Below are 10,000 nucleotides of genomic sequence, written 5' to 3'. Positions count from 1 at the left end.
ACCTAAGGACATAAGAGTTACAGTTAAGTGTATGTAAGTATAATTCTGATTTATTTTCTAAAAGTGTTAAAGTGGTATTTATTCATTAATTGTCAAAATTAAATATTTTTAAAAATTAATTTCTGATGAAACAGGTGATTGTATAACTTTTTTGAAGTGTCTTTCTTTTTGTCTTAGTCTAAAGATTAGTTCAGATTTAATATTTCGAGTGATTTAATTTTGGTGTTAATTTTCAATCATTAATTTATAATAGAATATATCTATTTTTGTAAAGTGTGTATTATTTCGATGACCAATACTCAATACTTATTTCAGTACTTTGCTCGTATTCCCTGACTAACAAGCGAAGTAAGAAGCTGATTTAAGAATAGTTCCCGTTGGAAGTAAAGTGAAAATATAGTTATGTATTGAGTGTAAAGTAAAGACCTTCAAGATATTCACTTTTTATATATATCATTATTAAGGAGTAGCATATTATTCTCAGAGCTCGTAGGTATTTCTCTGGTATATCAGATTATGTAATGTAAAGCATGTGAGTTTTGGAGCTCAGGAATTTACGTAATTCGCTAGTTGTAATTTATAATATCTTTTGGTGCCCAGACCCGGGATCAAGAGAGTCTGTTTTAAATATTGGTGATTACAGGGCCATGTTTTGAGTAAAGGTTTGATCAGTTTAGTGTTGATAGGATTCTGTGTACTGTTAGGATACATTTTTTTGGAGAGGTATAATTTTTTACAAAGTAAAAGATAGTGCAATTAAATGTACAAGAGTTTTTGGAAAACCCAATTGTTCAGGAATTGTTGGAAGCTAAAATAAGTAAAGCTCAGTGTCTCGCTATTTTAATGGCATGTGGTGGCGATGCAACTGGTGGAATGAGTAAAGCCCAAATCAAGTGTTTAGCCTTAGAAGCGTTGATAAACTTAGGAAAGTTGCTAGAAGTTATTACAGTAGCTCGCGGCCATTTGGAGAAGGCTGAAGCAGAATTCGTAGAGAAGCAAGTATCAGATGACCCATAAACTGAAGGAATGAAAGCAGAAACGGATGTAGAGGTTGAGATTAGACAAATTGCAGTGGAACAGAATTTGATTAAGTTGAAAATGAGGGCAGAACAGGATGAATGGGAAGAAAGAGAGAGGGAAGAGGCAAGAGAAATCGCAAGACATGCGAGGGAAATGGAAGAAAGGGAGAGAGAAGAAGCAAGCATGAGAAGTTGCAAGACATGCAAGGGAAATTGAAGCAATAGAAATTGCAAGTAAGAAAGGAAGAGAGAGAGAAGAAGCAAGACATGCAAGGAAATTGGAACTGTTGAATGTTCATGCAAAGTTGTTGCCACCTCAGACAGGTGTGATCCCTGCTATGTACGATCGATCCAGAGTTTGATGTGGAAAAGGCACAGAGGTTAATCCTGAAATTCACAGAAGAAACTCCTTACGAGTTCTTCGATCATTTTGAAATGGTCACATCGACGATGGAGTGGCCAGAAGATAATTAGTCTGTGTTATTGCAGAGTGTCAATATTGGAAATTGGCGCAGTACATATCTTGCCTTGTCTCAGGACCAGAGGAAGGAGTATCAAGAAGTTAGGAGGAGTGTGCTGCAAGTGTATCAGATGACGCTTATCGTGCCCAATGATGTTTTAAGAGATGATTGGAGGCTGCCAAAGTGGGAGAGGTGGGTGATTTAGAAGAACTGTTAGTGCTGGAACAAGATTTATGAGGAAATCCTGAACATATTCAAACGTACTTGAGAGAAAGAGAGAGAGGTAAAGAAACTTGATAGAGCCGCTTCGCTGAGATTATAATATCATTAGTCGTAAACCCTACTCGGGTATGAAGTTCAACCATCGTTCTGACCAAGTGTCAAGTATTCGCCGAACCATGGAAAGCAGTCCAGTAATAACTATGGGAAACAGTTCAATAGTTACAGAAAAATGGAAAGATTGAGAGGAAATGGAAGGATAATATGTGAAGAATTTGAGGAAAAGGATAAGTAAGATTAGAAAGTTTTCCCTCGAAAACCTGAAAACGAGTCAAGGAAAAATGAAGAAAATGTTTAATATAAAAAGTAAGGACAGACAGTTTGTGGTAAGACAAAAGGTGTTGCTTTTCTTACCGGTAAAGAAATTCCCTCACCCCAACAAGTTCCAAGGACCATTCTAGATTTTGGAGAAGATCAGTGACTAGACCTCCGTTATCGAAACCCAAAGAAGAAGGAAAAGCCAAAGGAAGGTACACATTAACTTATTGAAAACGCACTTAAACAAAAAACGAGACCGAAGCTTCACAGGTGTGTATGGTGCAAACCATTCCTTCCATGGAAGACAACGACGAATATGAGGCTGGGGCTGAGAGCCAAGTGAATAATTCGTCCATCATTAGGAACCTAGAAGAGATATTATCTCATTTCAACGAGTGATGGATAACCTTCCAGGATCGATTGAAGGCGTGGGTGTATATCTCGATGAAATTGTAACATATTCATCTACCTGAGCAGAACTTCTACGAATCCTGGAGAATTTGGAAAGGTAACAGTTTGGTACTTAGGATTTGAAGTCGGAAGAGGGCAAATTGCCCCGGTAGCCATTAACGTCGAAGGAATAAGGAAAACTTCAATGAGGAAGCAATTACAATAATTTTTAGGGATAGCAGGATTCTTCAGACTGTTTTGCTCGAATTTTTTGGCTGTAGTCACTACATTGACAGATATGACTAGCCCTAATAAAAAGTTTGTATGGACCAGCGAGTGCCAGGAATCCTTTGACAGGATGAAGGCCATGTTAACTTCGAAACCGATACTGTAAGCACTGGATTTCAACAAGAAATTCCTTATCCAAGTAGATGCATCGAATAATTGGATTGGAGTTGTCCTATTGCAAGAAGGCAAGTAAGGAATTCTTCGTCCTGTCTGTTTTATGTCGTCGAAGATGAAGAAGCATCAACGAGCCTACTCGACAGTTGAAAAGGAACTGCTAGCACTAATCACAGCGATATGGAAGTTTGTAGTTTATATAGATAGACCACAAAATGAAGAAATTACGGTTTATTCAGATCACAATCCTTTAACTTCTGTTGATAAAAAGAATAATAATAATAATAAATTAACTAGCTGGTCATTGTTTTTGTAACTATATTGTATTAATGTAAAGCATATATCAGGTAAAGAGAACGTGGTTGCAGATTATTTATCTCCGGCTGAATTGGTGGATTCAGGCCCGGAATAAATAATCTTTTGGGGGGCGAATTATCTTCATCTATTTTTTTTTTGTGTGTGTGTATTTAAGAGATGTATAGCCAGCTCATAAAGTGAGTTCCACTCACCTAGGATTAAGTATTATATGTAAATTACATAAGACTTTTGTAATTCCTTTAGTTGTGTTTTCATTCAGTTATGTATATGTAAATTTACATTATTTTAAAGAATTAAATTTTCAATTCACGTAGTATATGTGAGTACCGGTATTTTATTAAAATTAATTGGTTTTTGTGCCTGGCCCTGTGAGATTAGGTTAAACAGTGAAGTGTAATTATCATGCTTAACCGTTCGGTAACCTTGTGAGAGCCTAAGGATATAAGAGTAACAGTTAATTATATGTAAGTGTAATTTTGATTTATTTTCTAAAAGTGTTAAAGTATCATTTATTCATTAATTGTCAAAACTAAATATTTTCATGATTTAATTTGTAGTGAAACAAGTGATTGTATAATTGTTTTCAAGTGTCTTTCTTTTTACCTTAGTCTAAGGTCTAGTTCAGACTCAATATTTCGAGTGATTTAATTTTGGTGTTGATTTTTAATTGTTAATTTATGATGAAATATATTTATTTTTGTAAAATGTGTATTATTTCGATCACCAATACTTATTCCTGTACATTGCTCGTATCCCCTGACTACGAATCGAAGTAAGAGGTTGATTTCAGAATATTTCCTGTTAAAAGTAAAGTAATCACCTAGTTTTGTTTTGAGTGTAAAGGAAAGAGACCTTTAGGATATTCACTGTTCATATATATTATTGTCTGGGAGTTGAGTATTATTCTCAGAGCTTGGAGGTATTTCTCTGGTGTATCAAATTATGGAATGTAAAGCAGGTAAGTTTTGGAACACGGGAATTTACGCATTTTGCCAGTCGTAATAATACAATCTACTAAAACTTCCTAACAAGCAAGAGGAAGAGAAATAAGATATAACAGCGTGCTCGAGTGTACTCTCAAGCAAGAGAACATGATCCAAGACAGTGGAAGGCCATGGTACAGAGGCTATGGCACTACCTAAGATTAGAGAATAATGGTTTGATTTTGAAATGTCCTACTCCTAGAAGAGCTGCTTACCATAGCTATAGAGTCTTCTTCCCCTACCAAGAGGAAAATAGCCAATGAACAATTACATTTCAGTAGTTTACCCCTGTGCAAAGAAAATTTGTTTGATATTCCCAGTGTTGTTAGGTAATTTCTCACTTTTAAGTAAATAAAGGACAATAATTATTTTCAATGGTATATGCATATCCGTTTCACTTGAATTTTGTAATTTCTATATCAACTATATTACAAATTCCTCATGATTTTTCACATACTGTATGTGGCCTTATATACATTAGTTTTTACCCTAATTTACTCAAATCGATAAAATAGGAGAAGGTTGCAAAAATACATTTCAAATTTATATCTTTTATTTATTTTGCTTTTTCAGGAAGCTCTCCTGCAAGATATTGGGGAAATGGAAACATTAATCACAGCCCGGATGAAAAACTGTCCACTATCTCAAGGTATGTTTATTGTTTTTTTTTCCACCAATTATGGCAATGTGTAAGTGCGGGTACATGAAGATTTGGTCTATCAAGCTGAAATTGTCTGCATCACTTTATGCTGTTGACATACGTGCATGTATGAAGATGAGACCAATCAATTCAAGGTATGTCGCAAAAAGAAAGAAAGAAAAAAAAGATAGACGTAAATGGATATTCACCAGCAATCCGAGACTGTAGCGATTTTAACAAAATTAGCATGAAAGCTGATACTAATGACAGAAATAACGCTCCTTTTAAGAAGAACGAAGAATTAAAAGGAGAATGAATTGGGAAAATTAGCTTTTATATATTTTTACTCCACTTGAGGAGCTGTTTTCCTGGTTCTGCTTTACATGTTATGTCCTTTGCCCTGCTGGGCTACAATATTTGTTTGTCATATATAAGATTTGAATATTTCGTGAATCGTATATCGTAGTCCGCGTTTATTGTCAAATTCACGCATCCATAGCATTTCACAAGAACAAAAGTCTTAAAACTTTCTTGAAAGCCTATTCATCATCGGTCCCTTTCATTTTTAGTTGGAGCTTGTTATACAAATATGAAGGAGGAGAATGCGTAGCGAAGGCAGTTCAGGAGAGGGAACAGAGGCAATGTGCATCATCCTTCCTCAAGTCCCCCTTTGGAATTGTTGCATCACATTAGTCAGCCACATTGCCTCAGGGGTCACTTTTGGGTCTTCTGGAGGACCTCCCAGCCTCTGAGAAGGAGTTTCTTCATTGTTCTATTTGCGTCGACCTTCTCCTCATATCCTTAATATTCTTAGCTCGCAGTCTGCTTCTGAAAAGAAAACAAGGAGGGACAATATCAGAGGTTTGAAGGCGTAAGATAAAAGTAATGTCTCTGTAAAATCTAACCAAGAGGTGAGAATATCAGATGCTTGAGAGGAGTAAGAAAATGCTTGTCGAAATTTACGTCTACTGCTATGGTGAACACATATCTAATGCAAGAGAATTAAGAAACATGAAATTGTAATATATAAAAAATGCATTACACTATATACACCCAACTTACCCAAACTCAGATTTCATGCTTTAAAGGGTTTAACTTTACCCGATCAAGAGTTCAGGCCATGAATGGTAACTAAGTACACAAGTCTTTTTATCTATAGCGAAATGTACAGGAACTATTTGACGAGGAAAGCCAGAACTCTTCAGTAAGTAACAATCAGGTTATCTTAAATATGTAATGCTCCCTTTTATTTTCGTGTATCAATTTCGTCCACCTTGACCGATGCTGTAAGTAATGTTATATGAATGAAGAGGAAATTACCCAAATAGATCCTATTTGAATTCAAATAATGTCTCACCTTTTAAAAAGCTCTATCAATAATTGTTGGCTCCTCACAAATTTACCATTGAACATATTTTTTTTCTTTATTACGGCAACGTCTATGACCAAAAAATCATGCTTGTCTTGTCGGTCACTACTTTATGGTCATTGTCAATGTTCGGGGAAAAAAACAATAATGATTTCTTTTGAGGCCCCAATTAAGTTAAAGGATTAACAGAGTGAAACACACTATCTTGAATTTGCATGTGTGTGTTTGTGTGTTTGTGTGTAAGTGTGTAAGTATGATAAGGTTCATTACAATTTTAATAACCTAATTCCAATCTTTGCTGGTCCTTGATTGATAGCCACATAAGACTTCTTCTTCATTTATTTCTTTTCCATAATATCATTTAATTGTTTTAATTATCTGGTGTTATGGTTCTTTTTTGGTGTTGGTAATTCATTTTCACTCGATTAGAAAATCGATGTATAGAAATTTCTCCTGTTCGTATATCCACATCTAGACCTATCCTTCTTTGTCTTTCACTATAAAACTATAAATGGAATGAAAAATGAAGGTGAAACTTTGAATAAAAGAGATGAGGTAGGAAATAAAGCAAGAAAAATAAAAAACAATCTTCCAGTAGATCTTTAATGAATATATAGAGGTAAAGAGGAAAGGAGCTAAATTGAAAAAAATCTATCCTTGCAACATAGCGAGAAGAAATCACGTGGTCAGTTGCATTAGCAACATCCGTTGGCCTTGAAATATGACTACTTATAACATTCTGAAGGTGTATTTATGACTATAAATGAACAGAAGTTTTATTCATAGAAGAAATGACTACAAACACACATTACGCACACACACAGACACACATATATATATACTGTATATATATATATATATATATGTGTGTGTGTGTGTGTGTGTGTGCGTGTGTATATGTGTGTATATATGTATATATATATATATATATATGTGTGTGTGTGTGTATATATATATATATACATATATATATGTATACTGTATATATATATAGATATATATATATATATATATATTTATATACTGTATATATATGGATATAAAATTGTATATGTATATATATATATATATATACTGTATATATATGGATATAAAATTGTATATGTATATATATGTATATATATATATATATATACTGTATATATATGGATATAAAATTGTATATATATATATATATATACATATATATACATATATATGTATATATACATATATATATATATATATATATATGTATATATATATATATATATATGTGTGTGTGTGTGTGTGTACCGCGCTATACGGTATAAACTATTATAGGCGCTATATACCGTGTTGGGAAGTGTATCTTAGAAATCCATGTTTGACAACAATTATACAATTATAAACGGATGAGCAACTTGGTGGAGTAATGAACTTTGTGTTTGGAGGAAATGCCCCCCAAAATCTCGGTGTAGTCACTGGTAGCAGGGTGGTGGATTGGGTTTAAGGCGATAGACAAGATGTCTCTTCGGCTTTCATTCTCGATGTCTGGCGGATGATCTTACTGGAATCACTATGGACCGGCAGGCGTCACTTGTCTTATTTAAATAGGCACTGCATATCACAAGTAACTGACTATCTTGTGATAAATTTAGCTAATTAATCCCCTGTGAATTTAGTCAGTCTAAGGGAAGCAAATATGACAGAATGGCCCTGAATCCCGAGCATAGTGAGGTGCTAAGAATCTCATGGTTTATAAATACTAAAGAAAAATTGGAAATTGGTAATTGTTATGTTAGAACCATGAATCAGGTTGGGTAGTTACAACAAGTGGCTGATGAATGTACGAAATATAGTTTGGATATCTTGCCCCTAAGTGAAACACGTTGTAAGGATAAAGAAATCTTAGACCAAGGCAATATATTTATCTACTCTGGAAGAACAGATGGAGTTGGAAGAAGAGGGGTGGGAATGAGGATGATACCAAGAGCAGTAAGGCATTAACGGAAAGGAGAGCTGTAAATAGTTTATTATTTGTAAATTTTAAATCAGAGCAAAGCACTATGAGTACGAGAGCTTGCTATGCACCAAAAAATTATTCCCCTGAAGAAAGAAAAAAATAAATAAGATGAAGAACTACAGAGAGAAATATAAAAAAAGTTTATTGGTGACCTCAGCGCTAAAGCTGGATTGAATAATCAAGGTATAAAGAATTTAATGTGAGTTTAGAGTCTTGGCGAAGTTGCATATGAAAATGGAGCACATTTTATAAGTTTTTGCTCAACAAACAATCTTATTGTAGGTACTCTTTTCCAGCACAATGGCATCCACAAATATACATGGACTTTACCATGAGGCAATTACACAAATGAAATAGATCACATAGCTATTAATAAAAAAAGGAAAATAACTCTGAAAAATGCAAGAAGCTATAGAAGTACAGTTATTGGTAGTGATCATCAACTCCTCATTGGCACAGTAAAATTAAAACTGAAAGCACCCAACAGAAATGTAGATAGAATAGCTAGGTTTGATACAGCTAAGCTTCTAGAAAATAAGCACAGAGAAACCTATACAATTAAATGTAGGAATCAATTTGCGGTCTTAGAGATTTTAAGAGACGAAGAGGAGACCATTAATGAGGAATAGTGTAAAATTAGGAATATATATCGGTCAAATGGTAGTGAAGATTTTGGATATGCAGTTACAAGAAAAAACCCATGGATATCAAATGTTACTTGGGATACTAGAAAAAGGAGACAAAGAGAGAAATTGATTGTTGAAAGTTTCCGAGGAAGTAATGAAAATTAGAAGTTAGTGCCAGCTAAGTAATCTCGTGTTAATAATGAGATAAAAAATGAATGACTGGAGAGAATATTTAGACAGGTAAGCAGATAAGGCTGACAAAGCAATGAATTCAGGGAGTGGCTATGGTGTAAGAATTGCTCATACAATTATTAATTAAATCTCTACTGGGTGGAAAAAGAATCATATACACATTCAATACGATGGATCAGTTACAACAAGAGAATATGAAAAAATGCAACCTTGGCTGGAACACTTTAGTGAGGTCGTGAATAAGAGATACGAAGGGAATAATTTGATTTATTTACCTGAAGCTGAGGGAGACCTTGATGTGGCCATGAATGAATTCAGTGTGTTTGAAGTTGAAGCTATCATTGAAAAACTCAAGAGATGGAAAGCTTCTGGATACGATGGAATAAATGCTGAGATAGTTTTGCCGGTAATCCAATGACTCTCAGAATACTTACAAGATTATTTGGTAGAATGGGGCATGAAGAGGCGAAACCTGATGAATGGGAGCTAGGAATGTTGGTGGAAATGGCAAAAAAAAGGAAATCTGTCTGATTGCAATAATCACAGAGGCATCATACTTACATCAGTTTTCATGAAAATATATACCATACTCATTCTAAAGAGACTCGAGAGAAAGATTGATGAAAAGCTGAGGGATAAACAAGCAGGATTTCAAAAAGGTAGATGTTGTACTGACCAAATTTTAATTTTAAGACAGCAATGTGTAGAATATAGATATGTGCTTTTGATGGCATTTGTGGACTATGTAAAAGCCTTTGGTAGTGTGCACTAGCTAGTTTTGTGGAGAGTTCTGTGCTATTTTAGAGTTCCTCTTACATATGTAAAATTGTTCATGAGTATAGCAAGTGAAAAGTTAATATTAATGGAGTACTATCAAATGAGTTTCCAGTGAACAGGGGAGTACTCTAAGGGAATGTATTGTCACCTATGTTGTTTAACATCCTCGTGGATTTCTTAATGCATAGAACAGTTGGAAGTGGCAGAGGAAGATTGGACAGGATTGGTAACAGGAAATTAGCTGACCTAGATTATACTAATGACGCTGTCCTTATTAGGAAAACTCCACGGGAGTTGCAAAA

The 10,000-nt window shown here is 34.5% G+C and overlaps 1 protein-coding gene across 1 annotated transcript in view; it reads left to right on the top strand.

Annotated features, from left to right (window-relative positions):
- Positions 1 to 10,000, top strand: part of LOC137655057 (calpain-9-like) — a 475,257-nt gene that overhangs the window by 262,979 nt on the left and 202,278 nt on the right. Inside the window, exon 3 of the mRNA XM_068388950.1 lies at positions 4,684 to 4,759. Coding sequence (XP_068245051.1) covers positions 4,684 to 4,759 — 76 coding nt within the window. The remainder of the gene's footprint in view (positions 1 to 4,683; positions 4,760 to 10,000) is intronic.

Source organism: Palaemon carinicauda, chromosome 16, assembly GCF_036898095.1.
Source record: "Palaemon carinicauda isolate YSFRI2023 chromosome 16, ASM3689809v2, whole genome shotgun sequence".
NCBI lineage: Eukaryota > Metazoa > Arthropoda > Malacostraca > Decapoda > Palaemonidae > Palaemon > Palaemon carinicauda.
The sequence above is the reverse complement of the archived record's forward strand: the minus strand, read 5'-3'. Positions and strand labels throughout refer to the sequence as shown.